The sequence below is a fragment of the Alosa pseudoharengus genome, unplaced genomic scaffold (assembly GCF_046254945.1).
Source record: "Alosa pseudoharengus isolate Yale_2024_CS ecotype anadromous, Long Island Sound unplaced genomic scaffold, YU_APseudo_1.1 YU_APseudo_1.1_scf_4, whole genome shotgun sequence".
Taxonomy (NCBI): domain Eukaryota; kingdom Metazoa; phylum Chordata; class Actinopteri; order Clupeiformes; family Clupeidae; genus Alosa; species Alosa pseudoharengus.
The window spans coordinates 37,456,105-37,474,817 of record NW_027468774.1 but is presented as its reverse complement, the minus strand read 5'-3'; the positions used below and the strand labels follow the sequence as shown (position 1 = coordinate 37,474,817).

The 18,713-nt window shown below is 44.3% G+C and overlaps 1 protein-coding gene and 1 non-coding gene across 2 annotated transcripts; one reads left to right on the top strand and one right to left on the bottom strand.

Annotated features, from left to right (window-relative positions):
• Positions 1–1,748: 1,748 nt before the first annotated feature.
• trnat-cgu (transfer RNA threonine (anticodon CGU)) lies at positions 1,749–1,820 on the top strand. Its single transcript has one exon. It is a non-coding gene; the product is annotated as a tRNA-Thr (tRNA).
• Positions 1,821–6,390: 4,570 nt separating this feature from the next.
• LOC143102935 (tektin-3-like) lies at positions 6,391–16,566 on the bottom strand. The gene is made up of 7 exons (XM_076266729.1): positions 16,093–16,566; positions 15,920–16,003; positions 15,755–15,825; positions 14,857–15,000; positions 11,862–12,084; positions 7,790–7,944; positions 6,391–6,607 (listed from the first exon to the last, which is right to left on the bottom strand). Exons 1-7 carry the CDS (start codon positions 16,510–16,512, stop codon positions 6,391–6,393), a joined length of 1,314 nt encoding a protein of 437 aa, XP_076122844.1. The 5' UTR covers positions 16,513–16,566.
• Positions 16,567–18,713: the final 2,147 nt, after the last annotated feature.

The following is an 18,713-nucleotide window of genomic DNA, read 5'->3' as shown; positions in this document are numbered from 1 at the left end:
TAATTTGTTTGTTTTGTTTGTTTCTATAATCTTCCCTTCAGGTTGGAATTTTCCCTCATTGTTTTAAAGGGACACCAGGCAACGTTTTCGTTTTAATTACTCATCTTCGTAAGTCGGCATATGGTTAAATGACTCATTACAGGGCGAATGAAGACTTTCTCGCCCACCCCTACTGCCTGTAGGAAGAATATCCCGCTTGCAAGTTCAGTGTATCTTACCCGCCAACCAAAGCAGGATCAGTTTACATCCTGCATCCACAGCACAGAGGCAGGCTAACGAAACGCTAGAGATTGTTGCAAACGTGTGTATAATGGCAGAGCCGGCAAAGAAGCAGGGAAAACCCTTGACGGAAGATGCAAAGAAAAGGCAAAGAGCTTCAGACCGAGCGAGGGGGAGTTTCGTAGAGAAAAAACATCAGGCTTGCCTGTTGTCCCTTTAATTATGAGGGTTAAGATGAATACCTCTTTTTACTCAACGTTACCAGGGGTGGCAATAAATGCAAAGGGTACTGCATTTACAGAGAGTTTAGTTATAACAGTATCCCCAACTTTAACCTATGTAAATCAGTATTATTAGACGTGCATTATTCTGCTATAATTACATTTCATCACAGTGATGCTGAGGTCTACCGGGCTTTCTTCTGTTTCATTCCGTTTCCATACAACCATACTCCTCATGTCATGGAACAAGAGAGGTTTTGACGTCCCTATGTCACCACCACCAAGGCCTGTATATGCACACAGCCAGATCCAGAGGAGGATTTGCATTGTAAATGCCACAGAACACCACATGCACGCCTATTACAGAGCTTCTGCTTTGGGGCGACTCTTTTCAGTGGGCTTGGTTAGGTCATGAGGTGGATCCATTATCAAGTCACCAATGCCCTGACACGCACTGGAGGGTGGAGCACTGGAGGCAGCACTGCTTTGAGGCCTGGGATTGGGACGAGTCCCATTCCGTCTGGTGTCGTGCAACCTTGGCCCCAGTGACAGCTGTAAGATGAACAGGAGCGCTGCCAAGGTGTAAGGAACAAAGAGGGGCTTGGCAGTGAGGGGCACCTGGTCTAGCCATGGCCTATACACACACTATACCTCAGGATCTTTTTCACACTGGTCATTCCTCATGTTATTGGTGTGGAACAGAGTGGGACTCACCAGGGTCAGGATAACTGGCTCAGGACCTCAGCATACATAGGATTTTTGCACTGGTCATTCCTTCATGCTATTACTGATTATTCTTGAATTTCCCCTGGGGATCAATAAAGTATCTATCTATCTATCTATCTATCTCTGATTAGAATGATATAGATGGACATTGGACAACATTAAATTCGTATTTGACGAGTCTAATCCCATACACTTTGTTGCCAATTTGAGCAAATTGGTTCTCAAGGTGCTGTGGCTGTCTGTTCAGTGTACATTGTAAAATAAATGCTAGTGTTCAAACACAATCCTGACACTTTAAATAGGACAAGATTGGCTGTTGATCTCAAATACCATGAAACTTTTCATGTGTTACAGCAATGTAATGTAAAGCAACCATAGCATTGTATGCAAAGTGTCTCTCTCCTACCATTAAGGTTTAGCAATAAAACCTGTTTCTTAAGTATGCTCTGCCCAGCACCTTGTTTTTGTTTGGTTCACTTTGTTTGTAAACTTAGGGCATTGCTGTAAAATAGCTTAATGCTCAGTCAGTTTCCCCTGAATAAACAATGTGATTATGAGATGTATGTTCTTTGTGGAACATTGGGCGCGGTGGCCAAGTGGTAAGGCGTCGGTCTCGTAAACCGAAGACCGCGGGTTCGAACCCCGTCCGCGCCTCTGTGAGAAAACCCATTCACTTTTGGGGCGATGGTAGTGTAGTGGTTAAGGAGCTGGGTTAGCGTGCAGTAGCCTGAAAGTTGTTGGTTCAATTCCCAGCTTCCACCGTTGTGCCCTTGAGCAAGGCACCTAACCCCAAGTTGCTCCGGGGACAATGTAATCCCTTGTAATATAGCTGACATATGTAAGTCACTTTGGTCAAAAAGTGTCTGCTAAATGTAATGTAATGTAACTCCAACCAGTCTGATTTCTCTGAAAATAAACTTGGAAAAGCTGCTTCTGGCTTATCCAACCACTCAACCAAGGAAAAAGAAGAGTTTGGCTCACTGGTTAATGGATCACAGTGTCTTTTTTTTTAATTCTTTTTGTTAATGACTGAGAAGCACCTCACTTGTTCAGCAGGAGAAAATCTGGTTGGGTGTTGGGGTCGGGGGTCAAGGTAGGTTGATGCCCTGAGCTGATTTTGCAGAGTGGCTCAGACGTTTGTCAGGGACTACTCTCTTAAAACGAATGTGTTGAAAATGTTGTTTTTAACACATCTCTATGTCCAGATAGGGACAACACAGTTTGTGTTGTTTCCAACACATTGGTTTTGTTATTTCAAGAGTTTAATTTCAAGAGTGTACACAGTATGTGATAAAAAACATAACACAACTTGTATTGAAAACAACACAACTTGCATTGTTTTTAACACATCTCTATGTCCAGATTCTGTTGTTTCCAACACATTCGTTTTAAGAGTGTGGGCAATGGTGTGCTGCTCCAACTACGCCGAGCCCCTTGGCTCAGCAGTCAGTTGACCCACTAAATGCACATACAGGATTTTCTTTTAGTCTTTTAATTCAACAGCCCTGCAGCATTGGAGTCTCAGATGAAACAGACTGAATTGAGCTAGTAAACAAGGTACAAAGAGACGTTCCTTCTTCACCATGTGTGAAAAATATGTAATCATTCGCTGATATACTGTGAGCAACAGGGATTGATAAAAGGAATTGCATTGAAGGAAGATGCACAAAAATATTCATAATGGCGGAATTGTAGTAATCTGTCTGACACGATTCACTGAATTGCTAAACCTATTTTAAATGCTGATTCATTCTTCAGAGAGAATGAATAATCTGCCACAAATTCCATCTCTTCCTGTCAGAGTTAAAACATGCCTCCTCCGATCTGTCTTCAAACCTCATGTTGGCCCCTGAGCTGAGGCTCACACACACACACACACACACCCTCCCACCTCCTCTGAATCCTGTTGAGAACTCCAGCTCTTTGCCTCCCTCCCCTTCTCCTCTGTTTCACGAACGATAGAAAAAAAATGTTCAAGGTAATGGAAGGAGACTCCGCCTGTTTTTAAAAAAATATTTTTTTAAAGGGCATGTGTGTGTGTGTGTGAGTGTAAGTGTGGGTCTATGTGTTGGAATGAGTATGTAGATGTGGATGTATGTGGGCGTATGTGTGAGTGTGTGTGTGTGAGTGTGTATGCATGTGTGTGTGTGGGCGTGTGTGTTCAAGAGAGGGGAAAGGGATGGTTCTGCTAATACGGCTGTTAAAGTATTTTTACTCCCTCCTCCCTTTCCTCTGCTTTGACTGAATGGGGGTGAAGCATTTGCATTGCTCTCTGCTCTCATTTGCTTAGATGGGGCTCCCTAGTCCCTACCTGGCTCTGGCAGGTGAGGCAGGTGGGGACAGGGTGAGTGATGGAGGAGGGTTGGTGTCGGACGGTGCAGCTGTGTGGTATGAGTACTCCTCCAGCTTCCAGCTCCAGCTGTCCCAGGCTCCCATCCTGCCCTAACACTCTGCTCTGCCAAATAGCATTCCTCAATGGTCCGTTTACATCAAAGTGCCATAGAATTACGTAAACAGTGACATCTTAAGTGTCAGAGTGGATTGTAGAACACAAACAATGCCAGATTAGACTTGTGGGTATTTTCAAAACAATGTAAACTGACCAGTGCCGTCCAAAGTCCGGGTTCAACTCGGACGAACACAGCCTCTGATTTATCCAAAGGGGCTGAAGGGATTTGGCTCAGTTGAGCAAACAGGTCACACCTTCTTGACCAATAGGAAATGTTGCTTAATCTTTGCCCTTCGCCTGATTAGGGCATACAGTACATACCTTTATCATCGTCCCACATACTCTGTGTGGATCTGTCTCTAACCCAGGACTTCTGATTGGAGGAAAAGAAGGAAAAGACATGCCTGTCCTAACTACATGGCTCTGTTGGAAAAAATGTCGTTGTGCCTAATGCAGAATTCCACTCTGATTTAGAGGTCATTCATATGACCACTTGTCCTCTTATTCTTTGCTAAAATACTTTCTGTTTCCTGCCTTTCCCTGTGCGTGTGTGTGTGTGTGAGGTTGCTACTAATACGCCCATTGCTGTCATGGTGTACTGGTGTGTGTGTGTGTGTGTGTGCGTGTGTCATTTGTGGGTCGGGAATGTGTTTGCACAGCTGTGTGAGGTCACACTGGGCTCTCCTCCCAAGGGATCCCGCGCCCGAGCCGACAGTCCAAAACCTTTGGCTACTACAGTATGTCTAAACGGCACGTCCAGACGAACACCCAGCATCAACACCACCACCACTGTGCTGGCTCCGTTTGTGCGGCTGTCACTCCAAACCAGCCACACTATTCATAGAATAAGAGAGGAAATGGCTATCAAAAGGAAATGCACGTCTGTCTTTTTCCTTCGCTCAGTGAAGGGTAAATTCTAATTTGTCACTAGTGGTGAAAAATAGCGCAGGATGTTCCTTCCTGCAGTTTATTTTTAAGCCGGCTGTTTTTCCTGTGAGGAGACCATTCCACATGCAAGATAGATATCTGCATCTATTCTTCGTGATCCGAGAATGACTATTACAGATAGACACGTACCACTTACTCTGAGTTAACTTACCCAGGTTTGTCACTAAACCACGTACTTGGAATACCCCCCAGGGACATAAAGGTCATTAGGAAGTTGCAGTAATTTACTGGTACCTACATTAGAGTTCTTTTACCAGGGACATTTCAAAAAGCTATCTCATCTTCACACGTCTCCTTGGTGAAAAAAAACAAAAAAAAAACAGTTGCTTTTTAAAGGTCATTTCTGTCAAGTGCAGCACAGAGCTCTCTGCTGGCACAACAACAACGTTGGCCATGGTGTTATTTCCATGCAAACATGTTCATGTTACGTAAACACGTCCACCTTACTCCCCACTGTATGGGTCCACGTTGCTCCCTCAACAGCTGGCCCAGAGGTTAAGAGTCGCAAAGAAGGAAAGAACAGAGAGACTTGTGACATGTCCCTGCCTTTGTTCACTTCCAAGAAGCAGTAGATATGCAAGCTGCCTCCATCTCCACAGGCCTTGTGCTTGCTTTGAGCACACTCAATTTTCTTTGCCAGGAGGACATTGTTTAGCGCCCCCACCCCCACCCTCCAAAAAAAAAAACAACCTCATTTTTAAAAGTTCTATGTTACTCCACTGTTCATAACCAAGAGGCCAGTTTCTCCTTCATAACCAAGAGGCCAGTTTGTTCTGTCCACATACTGGCAATTTTCTGTTTTTTAATTAATTCTTGCTAACTTTATAGTACGGACAAAAGAAATGACCTAGATATTGTCATACCAGGCTTTTAAAATAAATTACTGCCCACTGACACCATCAGTATGATAACAGATCCGGGAATGGATCAATGATCTCAAAATGCTCTGTAACAACTTGAACTTCAGGCGTCCTTTGCGGTCATTTCCGCGGGAGCTACACCTGGATCGCTTGGCCCATTCTGAGCAGATGGGGGGGTCACGAGACAAAAACAACAACGATGACGACAACAGAGAAGCCCGCAGTAGTGAAACGATCAGATCAGGCACATAGACAGGGATTTGCATGTGTTAGGTGAAGCCCACGGCCCGCTGTCCTTTTCCCTCTGTGGTCGAGAGCAGGCCCGTGCTGAAAGACGACTCTGGCCCTGACTAGGCACGGACCCGGCCTGCATCTGCGCCAGTCTGTCGCCGCCTTAAGGCAAGCGAGGGTGCTTTGCATGTCACATGCGCTGTTCTGCTGTGCGGTTGGACTGATGGATTGCGTTATGCTGTTGGCAACCAGGGGGAAGGGTGCTTTCATCTCACATAAACACCTAAGTCATTGTCTCATAATGGAAACTGATGGATATCAATGACAGTCCTGATGAGCAAGGACAGCTCTTGTTTTTTTACTAACCCTGAAGAAAAGGCTGTGGGTTTGTTTGTGCGTACAAGGATGTGTGTGTGTGCATGTGTGTGTGTGTGAGTAAGTGTTGTCTGCACATACACGTGAGTACAAGGCACGAGCACTGAATACCAATCAGGTGTTCAAGCCACTTAAGCAAAAAAAAAATCTTGGCATGTGAAAAATCTCCCTAAAAATTGGCACACTGGCAGAAACTCAATCATTATTGTTGACTACATAAACATTAACATTTCAGAAAGGCAACAGCAGGCTGACCAAATGCTATGTGGGGGTTTTATTAGGATACGGATGGGGTAGTCGGTGGGGTAGATGGGGTTGGAGCTGAGCTGCTCTGGGTTGGACTGGTCCTGACTGGTTTAGCTTATGTGTAACCTACCAGGCGTGGGCTGCTGGGGAAGACCTTGCGCAGGCCCATGCAGCGCTCTTGGTCGATGAAGAGCGAGTGGGCCTTGACGAAGAGCTCCTGCTCCAAGACGGACTTGGTGTCGGCCAACTGCTGCAGCAGGGCCATGGCATCGGCCAGACAATGGCTCAGCGTACTCATCGTGCTCTGGATGTGCTGCACCTCGCTCAGGAGCCTGGGGTCAGGGGGCGGGTGACACACACACACACACACACACACACACACACACACACACATACACACACACACACACACACACACACACACACACACACACACACACACACATGCACACACACATAAACATCGAGTTATCACAGCTAAAGATCCATATATTAATGTGGTGTCTCTATTTTGATACTAGGCACCTGTGCTTGCTCTATTCCAATGGACTATAGGCTACATCTAAATGTTCACTTCCACTTAGCTTATGCCTTTGGAGACTGTCACATTAACTGTACATACTCCACACCTTATCTTTTCAGTTGACCTTTTCGCCTCCTCTCTCCCAGACATTGGGAATAACTGCCACTCAGACACCTTAGCCTAACACACTCGCACAACTCGCGTTTATGACTACTTATGGGTAAGGGATGACTCCTGAGGCTCATGCGTTTAGGGTAAATCAGCGCGAATTTGAAAGCTGGCAAGTCGCGCCAGCCCAAACACAGCCGAGTTTTCTCACAACAACGAGCAGCTGGTGTAAACAACAAGGGTGTAAAAACGCGACCCTTCAGAATGGATCCCTGGTATCCCACAAATGTGTCTCCATAACGGGACTGGCAGCTGAGAATGCGACTGAGCATTTAGTGACCAAGAGAGGTTAGGAAAGACACACAGGGCCCCAAAATGCCACGGTCAATCCTGGCCATGCTCAAAATGCCTTTCGCCGTTACAGAAATGGTCACGTCCAGGGACAGCATTCTTTTAATCCCTCAATGATTCTCCATAATGTCCTCATTACGAGCTCCCCTTCTACAAATAAACGGTTTTGGGAGAGGGAAAGGAACGTGTAAGTGCTACGTCTGATGGAGATGTAACGTCAGAGGTTTGTCTACTCTCCTTTCTCTTCTCTGCTAGTTGAAAATGCCATTCTCCAGCTTGGCCCGTGAAGTCAGAGACAGTTTCACCTTCATAAGCTTTTCCTATTATAGTTTCTTCTTCCACCGTGTGTTCAGTGTATGGACAAGAGTGGGGAAATACAAAATATATTCAGTGATGTTGGATTGCATACTAAACATTAGTGTGAATTAAGCTTAAACTGAGGGAGATGTAGATGTGGAGTAGGGAATATTGGATATACGTAGGGACATGGATATCAGCACTCTGTGTGTCCTGGGCCTCTGGCAGTACTTACATGTTGTGCGGAGGATCCTTGCAAAGCTCCATGTTGGGCCTCTTGGTCCTTTCTTCAAGCCGACTCTGGGCCACTTTGAGAGGGAACTTTTTGTCGTTGATGGTGCGTTCCAGATCAGCGATGGTTCTGTCCGTCTGGAACATCTCCTGCAGGGTCTTTAAAGAACACAAAGAAACACAAACAAACCAAATGAAAGAGACAAAAAAACAAATAAATAAAACACTAGTGGACTGGCAGGCCATAAATCCTGATGATTAATCTTATTTCTAAGGGGCTTCCACCTAGACAACCGCCACGTCATGCTCATGCTTAGGATAAAAGCAGACTTTTTTTACAGTCACATGCTTGCTTGTGGATTGGCTACTGCCATATAGACACAAATAGGAAGTGAGTCTCATGATCCCCCCCCACCCCCCACCCCCGAATCAGATGAACATGTCATGGCAGGTAGAGAGTGCTGGTGATAAGGATGAGGATGATGATGTTGATGATGATGAAGTGCGGGCCACCAGTGAGTCACTCGCTCTTAGGCATGGCCGCCTCGTCGACTCCGATTCCCGTCAGCGCGTCTCTCAGCCTCCATTTCTCATGTCAGCACGCTGCCACCATCTCTTATCTTATCGCAACTTAACATGTACATGTACACACACACAAACACACACACACATACACTTCATGTGGCAGGTGCCAACAGGGCGTGAGCAGCAAGTGTGCTCCAGTGAGTGTATTTGTGTGTGTGGTGTGTGTGGTGTGTGTGTGTGTGTGTGTGTGTGTGTGTGTGTGTGTGTGTGTGTGTGTGTGTGTGTGTGTGTGTTTGTGAAGTGTGTCTGTGTCTATTTATGTTTGTGCGTTTGTGTGCACCGAACTAAACTGCACTCCTGTATGTGTGTGTGTGTGTGTGTGTGTGTGTGTGTGTGTGTGTGTGTGTGTACCTGTCATTTTCAATGAAATCTCTAGCTCTTTTCTCCATATTGCACAGGACCAAACACTTTGCAATTCTCATGTTAAAACACGGATGGAGAGAGTCCTCTTAACATACCATAAGGCTAATGCCACCTCATATTCCACAGCACACTATGAGGCAGTACGCCAGTGGTGGCCACTGATTACAAACAGCATTGCCAGTGCTGAACTGCCATAAGCCCTCAGCTCCATTTATGCATCGTGCAGCTTGGGCTGCCAAACTAATAATGCAGTGGGTTATTCAGAGCGAAACTGGTTTGCATGTAAAATATATGCCTCGGATTTTGGTGGAAAGCATCCAACTTGCTCTGAGGTGGGAAGCCATCTTGGGGTCAGAATAACACAACGTGAGTCAATATTTCCCATTATGAAAATGACAGTAACTGACGGACTTCAAAGGAGAAAAGATTTGGGCACCCTGTGAACCAACCACAAAAACCCTTAATCCACAGAGTGGGTCTCTCCTGTCCTGTCTCATAGCGCACACACTAAAGTTCTAACAACCATGTTAGCAACCACCCACCCTCCACTCCCCACGCCTCTTAAACCTTTTGCTCCAACAGAGTTCATGGCTACAGCTCTATATTGGGAAATGGAGGACATTAACAGATGTTTGGGTTACTCACAGGGACTCTTGGGATATTGGCTGAATGAGGCTGAAGAGGAAACAATCCATGAGGCCCAAATTATATTTGTGTTTTTTTTCAGATACTAAGTTAGAAACACCATCTAGGATTTCATTCATTTTCGCTCTTCCTCTCTTTTACTCCCTCTTGCTCTCTCTCTCTGTCTGTCTGTCTGTCTGTCTCTCTCTCACTCTCTCTCTCACACACACACACACACACACACACACACACACACACACACACACACACACACACACACACACACACACACACACACACACACACACACAGCTACCCTGCAGAGTACTAAGGAAACCCCTACGACTTCAGTTCAGCATGACCTGTGCCCCTGCGAAAGCATGCACACTCTTGTTAGGTCACTCAAGGTCCTGGTTTTTGCGAGCGTGCACCACCAGACTCCCAAGCCAAGTCGGAGTCAGCGAGTGGCCGGCCTCTGGGCTAAACCGGTATCAGTAGCGCATTCTCCCCTGCCTGGTGGAATGTGCGCGCCGGCCGCCGGGCCGGCCCCATGCTGACCAAAGGCAGAGAGAGCGCAGAGTCCGTCCGCTCCCGTCCGCTCCAGCAGACAGGACTGCCCAGTGAGGGGCCTGGCTCAAGCCTCACAGAGCATTGCTTAATCCCTTCAAGAGGACGACTTGTGTTGCTGAGGCTTGCTTTATTGCTTTCTTTCTGGTCAGGGAAAGAGAGAGAGAGAGAGAGATAGAGAGAGAGAGAGAGAGAGAGAGAGAGAGAGAGAGAGAGAGAGAGAGAGAGAGAGAGAGAGAGAGAGAAAAGGGAGGGTGGGAGAGAGAAATCTCAGCCTCGGGCGAGATATAATCCGGAGCAGGCCTTCTGGGGATCGTGTAGGAGTTTTTACCCTCCGTGTCCTAATGTAGCCTGCCGGGCTCGGCCCTTAGCTTACCGCTAACATCTTCATTAGCACGCTGGAATGCTATCCTGTCCCAGCGCCTTGAACTGTGCATCAAAACAGCCCCCCCCCCCAGACACACACACACATACACACCCCACAACAGCCCCCCCATCCTGGCCAGCTCTGCAACCCCAGCCTTCAGCCCCTCCAGGCCTTCTGCACAACTGCATACTGCACCCAAGCAACATAGGAGAGGGAAATGTCTTCCTAGGGTGTACTGTGTGGTTTTGTCTAAGTGATGAATTTCTCTTGTCAGCCAACGGGAGAACGCTTGCAGTGCACAAACAGCATTTGCCAGCAGCTAATGGGGAATTTATCAGGGTGTGTGTGTTGTCCAAACACACTGCCCTACCCTTGCATCAAAGAGCTAAACTAATTGCTTTTCAAACCCACTCCTAATTCAAAACCCACACTGATTGATATCAAGAGCCAATCAAGGGGGATGCCACCAAATTCTGGTGCAGATGGAAACACTGGAACAGACTGAACTACATAACTCTGCTTGGCTGTCATTGGTGGTCGTTGTAGTGAGCCCAGTATATATATGACAGTATACAGAGGCGGACAGAGTACACAGCTTCATTACTTGAGTAAAAGTACAGATACCCTTTGCTAAATTTTACTCAAGTACAAGTAAAACTACAACAGTCAGATGTCTACTTAAGTAAAAGTACTGAAGTACTTGTTTTTAAAAGTACTTGAGTATCAAGAGTACAAGAGTAGCCTACATTTTCTAAATATTGCATTACTACTGCCACAGTGCTTACATTTATGTACAGAAACGTCCTACATGGAGTTATGAAAAATTTTAATGTTAATACCTTGGAGAATGTAAAAGGAATTGGAAGTAAAATCAAGTCATTTTCATCTTTTTACCATGTTGCCAGGGATGGGCAGTATTTCTAATACATGTATTTAAAATACGTATTTCAAATACAAAATACTATTTTGTAATTGAAACACTTGAAGCGAAAACTATCATTAACTTGTTCAGAAAATTTAAATAGTCTGGCGAGGTGGGGCCACAGGTTGGCACATTCCCGGGATGGACCTGCTGCGTCTTCATCAATTGTTTCGTCCATGGTTTCGTCTCTTATCTAAATCTGACCATGGAGTTGACTTTGGCGGAAAGCTGAAGGTGATTGCTGATAGGCTGTCCCAATCAGTGGCGCCTGCAGAATCCAATCACATTTGAGAGGGAAACAACAAATTTGTTGTTTTTTGTTTTTTGTTGTTTTTTGTTTTAGCAGTGGTAATGGGTACTCACGGTTATGGATAGAAATGTAGTGGAGTCAGGAGTACAATATTTGCCTCTCAAATGTACTTGAGTAAAGTCATGAGTACTCCCCAAAAATTATACTCGAGTACAGTACTCAAGTACTGTACTCAAGTAAATGTACTCCGTTACTGTCCGGCTCTGACAGTATATAAATGTCATATGTCTGTTGTTATAAGGGAGTTTGGTTAGTGCTAGAAGGGAGTCTGATTGGTTTGGTTTGGTGCAGCAAGGTTCCTTACCTTGGACAGGTGGTACTGCAGCCGGGTTCCTTACCTTGGACAGGTGGTACTGCAGCCGGTTGTTGGCCTCGGTTGTCTCGGCAATGCGTTTGGTGAAGGCCACGTTGACGCTGTGGAACTGGCTCCACATGTCGGCAGAGGTGCCCTTCATCACCCTCTCGGCCTCCTCCATGATCCTCCAGGTGTTGACCCGCTCGTTCTGGGACAGCATGATGTTGTCCTCGGAGAACTTGGCCCACGTCTCAGGCACTGAAACACTGGAGAGGCGTCTTTTGGTCAGTCCAACGGCTGTTTTACACCGGAAGACGAAACTGATGAGGCGGAATGTTCGTGGGGTACAGTATATGCTGCAACAATTAGCTTTCACTACAATCAATGGAACTGGCTACACCAGTGGTGCATACATGCTGTGGATAGTCTTAAAAAAATAGACCCATCTTCTATTTCTATTTTTTTGTGTAGCACTTGCGCTCTACTTCAGCTGTGCTTTCAATGTGGTCTTGGGGTAAGAGTTATGTTGCACTGATAGCTAAGGGTATCCGACCAAGAGATTACAATAAAGACTACACTTTTTAGAATGGAATAATTCTTCACATTTATGGATTGTAATACAGCTAAAGATACTTTATTCTAACAGTGTATGAATGACTGTCCCAACCTTTTTTTGTCTGACATTTACAGGGTTGATAACAGAACTGATATGGCTGGCAAGGGAATTATAGTGAGGGTTGATCACAGATGTGCATTTGCTGTCACTCCATGAAAATGGACATATTAACCTTTGGTTGGCTTATGTAGTCATATGCCCCTATAACATTTCAGAACTGTGCAGAACTTTATTTGATTTAGGCAGCATGTTTATGACAGTGGGCCTGTGTGTATCCTTAAATAGCAAGATAACCTGAGGTCTCTTTCACTTGCCATTGTAGTTGCAGACTTTCTGATGAATTACAGTCTGGGCTTGCTGACAGTACGCTTACACTGCATTTTTCCATGTATAAAATGTTGTCAGACAGACCCATTTTCTTCCGTCATAATACAGATAAAAAAAAAATAGTTTGGCCAAAAATGCGGAGCAGATAATAGCTCGATGGTGAGTGGTGCTGTTGTCATCTTACACTTACACAAATCAGAGGCTGTGCTTAAGCATGTCTTCGGATGAAAGTGATTTATGTTCAGTGCACTGAGATGTTGTCTGAGACTATGGCTAATCTGGAGATAACCAGTTCAAAGGTAGTCTAGACTAAACCTGGGATTGTGTACTAGCCAGTGCATACTTGGGTGTGGTTAGGGATTCAACATGGCCCTGAGGGCACTAAAACTCTAAATTCAGGTGCTCATGTGCCACACCTGTTCTTCCCCTTTTTATGGCAGCACATAGAAATGTACACACACATGCACGCAATTGTACAAATACAACTACAGAGAACTCTATGAACTACAAACATTCAGGGGTGCTCACAATGGGGGCGGGAACAAGGGGAACAAGGTAGACTCGTTTCCTTGACAACCAACTGACATTTGTCTCCTAATTTGCCCCTGGCTCTGTGAGGTTACAGAGATGCCTTTGTGGACGCAGATTGCGGACACAGTCTGTTTGTCGCGTCCTACTTTCCACTTCCTTTCAACTGGTCTAGTATAATCTAATGTGACATAATTTACGATAAGAAAGAAAACAACAGAAATTATTCCAGCTTTGCTAAGCTAGGCTCCAGATGTGGGTGACTAGAGCTGTCACTATGATCAAAGTACCTTCAAGGCTTTCTCTGCCATGTGTTTTGGGGGTGCGTTTGACAGCTGTAAGATACATGCTTCCTGCAAATAATCTCTGTTGTATTGGCAGCGAGCCAACATACTGCCAACATGCCTAATGTTTGAGGAAACTTAACGGTCAAAGCCTACATATGGAAAACAAATTAGCTTCCAACACCATCCAATTAGAAAAGAGCTTTTGTTTAGGTTTAAAATTGTGTTGACCTCTCTGACACCCCCTGCAGGACTGTGTGTGGCACTGGGCCATGAGGGGAAATATTCTGCAGTCCAGTGAATTCTGAAGGTTTATCATGATAGTCATGACGAAGAAACGAGAAAAACAAAATCTAAGCAAGGTCTGCTTTTATATCAGGCTGCATGCAAATGGCAGTTTGCTTCTACACATGCTTGATTTTCTTTTGGTTTAATTAGGAAAGTTTTTTTTCCAGTATTAATGACAATAAATGTTTTTAATCTTCATGCCAACATTTTCAGACGTGAGACTCTGTCTGACAGAGCCTGGGAGCATTCAGATGGAGTGTGTAAAGGGTGTGGCAGATTTAAAGCATATCACATTTCTCTCCTTCTACACTTCACAGTGAGAAAGGATCAACGTTTAGCCTTGACACCTTCACACAACAGCCAAATGACAATTCAGTCTGGAAGCTCTTTTGGTATGGAGCATTCCCACGATACCCAGGGTAAATGATCATGTCCGATCAAGCAGTCAAGACAATGCTGTTAACTGCAGCAAACACATATTGAAACCTCCATCACCACAGCAAAACGTTAACAGCAAAAAAGTTAACAGCAAAACCATGTGGACTTCAAAGTAAATTCAATAACCTAGAAATCCTTTTGTTTACCATGTCTAGACAAATGGGAGATTATTTCCTCATCACACACACACACACACACACTTGCACTTTAACGCCTATGATTTTGGGTGACAAATGACTAGCCGTCAGCCAATCCAATTCTAGTTCATGTTGTTCCCTGACATTTGAAAAGAAACCTCCATAGCACAGCAGAGCAGGCCTTTCTACCCGTGAAAAAGCCCTCCAGGGAGGGACCACAAGGAAACCAGGCTCCAGCAGTGGGATATGCTTCCTCCATGCAGTTTTGGCCTGTATTTTCAGATAGCTGAGTAGTTTGCAATACTTCAGCCATGCATTATTACTGAGACCGACTTTGAAGCGTTACTTTTTTTAAGACAACTCTTTCATGAATAACCACGACCAAAAGGAAATCCAATATCAGGACGATCACAAACTTACCTCTTGTCCAGTTTGTTGAGGTTAGGGTAGAACTGGATGTTGCTGTTGCAGTTGGTCATTTTATAACATCTGGTATCAATCTCAAAAGCTACATGCTTGTCATTCAGGTCCTTCTCCAACTTCAGCTGGGCCATGCGATTAGCTCTAGAATGAAAAAAAGAAAAGCGGGTCCTCATGCTATTAAACTCCCTTTGAATTTTCAGATTAGTCACTGATCAGTAACAATAATCATGCCTAAACATTGTGTAGTCGGAGTCTGTTTCTCTCGGTGTTGTTATTAATCAATAATTACTGAAATGTATAACTCAATGCAGAATTATTGGAGAACACTCCAACCAAGGTAAAAGGCGCATTCGACTTCATGCAGATCTGCAGTTCATAAAGATCTGGCTGAACGTGATGAGCTGGACTTAACACAATGCATGTTTGTCGGGCATGCACCCCGTTCAGCAAGATCTGCGCAGCTCTACAGAAACTTGAATGAGCCTTAATGTCTAAGTTTGCACAGATGATTTAAGGCAGTTCAACACATAGGAGGATAGAAGTGCTCTTCCTTAGGCCCATGGACGGATTTTGAATTATGAACTTTCGGGCCCCTGGGCCCAGATGTTTTAAGGACCCCCCACTAATTGTCGCATATGTGGGAGGGGGGGGTTGGGGGTCCTCACCAGAAATGTTTTCATTTGTTGGATGTGATTTCCTGTATTCTGGTGCATTTTGGGGATGGCCAATACTAAATTCAATCCTATATCCTGATTTGTTGTTATTGAGGCAATGATTCCATGCAATGGCTTGGGCTTCAGGGCCCCCTGACCCCTTGGGCCCCTGGGCCTGGGCCCGGTAGGCCCGTGCAGTCATCCATCATTGCTTAGGCCACAGAGGATGGCCAATTACTTACTCAAGTTGCTTTTTCACTTTATTTCTGACTATTTCCAACTGCTCCTGACAATTCTTTATCACAGCTACCTCCTGTGGAAGCAGGTTAAAAATTAGTTCAATCAATCAATCAATCAATACATTTAGCCCTGAATGCTTATGGGCATCCAAATTGACATAGGCCTACCCGCATCAGCTCTTTCTCCACTCCATCATTTACTATATCAGCGCCCACCCTTCTCTGCCTCTGACAAAGGCACTCTTGAGCCACCTATAATGCAATGTGAAATGGAAGGCCTGTAATGCAAGCTATAGGAAATGTACATTATTCCATCTTCAATTGAGACTTGGCTACCTTACCTGCAATGGTCCATCTGTCTCTGCAATAGCTTTGTCAAGCCGCAGTTTTATGTGTTTGAGCATATCCGAGTCCTTCGTGAGTTGCTCAGCCTCATGCTTCATCTCGTTGCTCCAGAATGTTATGTCCTCAATCCTCTCACATATCCATTTATTGCTCTCGTTTTGGGTTTTACACGTTAATTGTTCTTTAGTCTGAATCAGTCTCATGGAGTCCTTTCGAAATGTCTCAGCATATTTACGGTTGTTGTCTGATCGTTTATAATTCGTCGCATTGGTCCAGGTCCACTGCTCAGGTGTGAGGCCTGTGTGTGAGCTCATTGACATCGCTGGCTTCAGAGGAGGCATCCTGGTATCGGCGGTTCTGAGCCGAAAGGCTCGCCTGCCACTCATCTGCCTGGGCGGAAGCAAAGGTGACGGCATGTTTCCTTTGAAGCTGTTCGTTGTTGTAGATCTTAAATTAGGGAAAACAGTGCCTATTGCAGTGTTGGGTCGAAAACATGACTGAGATGATTTCATGAAGTCCATCTAGGCAGCTGTCAAGTGCTGTCTTGATGTTAAGACACGACCTGTCTGCAGCTTCGAGGTCTGAGCGCAACTGAGGTGGATATTTACGGGCAAGAAAGCAACATGATGTAATTTAGTTTATTTGAGACGTCACTGTTTGTGACGTAGCTGCCTGTGTTTCTTGTAAATAATAATAATAATAATAATAGGCCTACTACTACTACTACTACTAATAAATTGTATTTAAAAACGCCTTTCAGGACACCCAAGGTCGCTTCACAGATAAAACAAATAGAAGAAAAAAAATATGTATCAAAAAAGGAGAAAATTATATATATAATATTTCTCCTTTTTTGATACATATATACATATAAAAATAATGGGTCGGTAGTTGTTGAGGGTTGGTTTGACAATAGCAGTCTTCAATGAAGGAGGGATTTGACCAGTGATGAGCGAGGTGTTAATTATTGATGTTATCATTGGGATGATGGATGGTAGGCACATCTTGACCAGGCTTGTCGGAACAGGGTCCAACTGACAGGTGGAGGAGTTGTACTTGGTGATGAGACCAGAGATGTAACTTTCAGCTGGGAGACTGAATTCACTGAGTGCATTTATTGTAGGTGAGCCTAACTCAATCAAGGTTTCATCTTAGTAATTGAACACTCCAAATGCTGATGAATTGCCTCAATTTTTGTGTGAAAAAAGTTCAAGAAGGCTGAGCAGCGTTTAACAGATGCATTCTGATAGATGGCACTATCAGGTGGCTTGAGGAGGCCATTCACAGTGGAAAAGAGAGCCCTGGTGTTTCCTTCTCCCTCATTGATGATCCTTGCATAGTATGAGCTCTTTGCAGCAGAGAGTGCTTTTTTGTACTGAAGAATGTGCTCAGAGTACATCCCTTGGTGGACAGCAAGACCAGTCTTTTTTGATAGGCCTAGTCGCTCCAGGCGCCGACCCATTGACTTCATTTGGCGTAGTTCAGGAGTGAACCAAGGTGCGGAGTGCACAAACGAAACGGTCCGTGTCTTTAAGGGGGCAAGACTGTTGAGTGCTGCAGACATGCAGTTGTTGTAATTGCCAACCAGATCCACTACTGAAGCATTGGGAGAAGGGCAAGGATAGGAGGTAACTAGCCCAGGCTGAAGGCCAAAGTCGAGAAAGGATCTTTGGTTAAATCAGATCTACACCTTCCAGCCAGTCGAGCAACGAGCATTTTTAAACTTAATTTAAAAATAAAATAAATACCATGTGTTTCACTGACAGATAAAACAAACAAGATCACATTGTAATCTTTTAATAAATTCCAGTCATTTTATGAAAAAAGGTTGAACAAATTGCAACAGAAAAAAACTTAACTGATTTTGTATCCTCAATATGTCCTGAGTAAGGGGAAAAAAGCCCCGAAGAATCCCAATAGGGGAAAGTTTCGAAAAAGACCCAAATATACCCTATTCTTGCGCCTATTCAGTATTTTTCTCACGCAAATAGGGAAAAAAATACTTTCACATATCACCATGAAAATTACTGAGTTGAATACTTACATCAAGACAAACAAACAATGTTTTACACGTTTTTTGAAATTGTTTGTTAACATGGGCAAACAGGGCATAATGTAATTACGTATAGCTAATTTGTATAAATACCACAACGGAGCTACAGGTAATAGTCCAGGCAAAGTAAGGTCTGACCCAAAACTAATTACAACATAATTTATTTTCACATTTTTATATTTCAATTGGTGATCTAAACACCATAGTAAAAGTCCATGAAAATCCAGTTGGTGGAAATATGTTAAAATGAGGTTTGTTTTAGGCATTATTCTTCAGCAAATACTGACAAAACTGTAATTAGAATGTTGTAGAATACACATTCTAAAGAATATCTGACCCCATCTAACTTAACATGGAATTTTAGAATCTTGCATTGTTGAGGAACATTCTTTTATTTTCAAAGAGTGAATTTCTTTGGCTTATTTAAGACTGGGTTGTTGCAAAATTGGTGTCTATTTTTACATTTTGGCCCTTTGAATCAATGGAAATGGTTGTTGACTCTTTAAATAGAGCCAGTGTGTTTTTGCAAGTGTTCCACAATGTTCAAGCTGTACAGACACATAG

Bases quoted from the DNA above. Each gene is read 5' to 3' on its own strand.
- LOC143102935 (XM_076266729.1), bottom strand. From the start codon at position 16,512: ATGCCGTCACCTTTGCTTCCGCCCAGGCAGATGAGTGGCAGGCGAGCC. The intron at 12,085-14,856 runs GTAAGTTTGTGA...ACGCCTCTCCAG, and splicing joins CTCAACAAACTGGACAAGAG to TGTTTCAGTGCCTGAGACGT. The intron at 6,608-7,789 runs GTAAGTACTGCC...CCCTGACCCCAG, and splicing joins AAGGATCCTCCGCACAACAT to GCTCCTGAGCGAGGTGCAGC.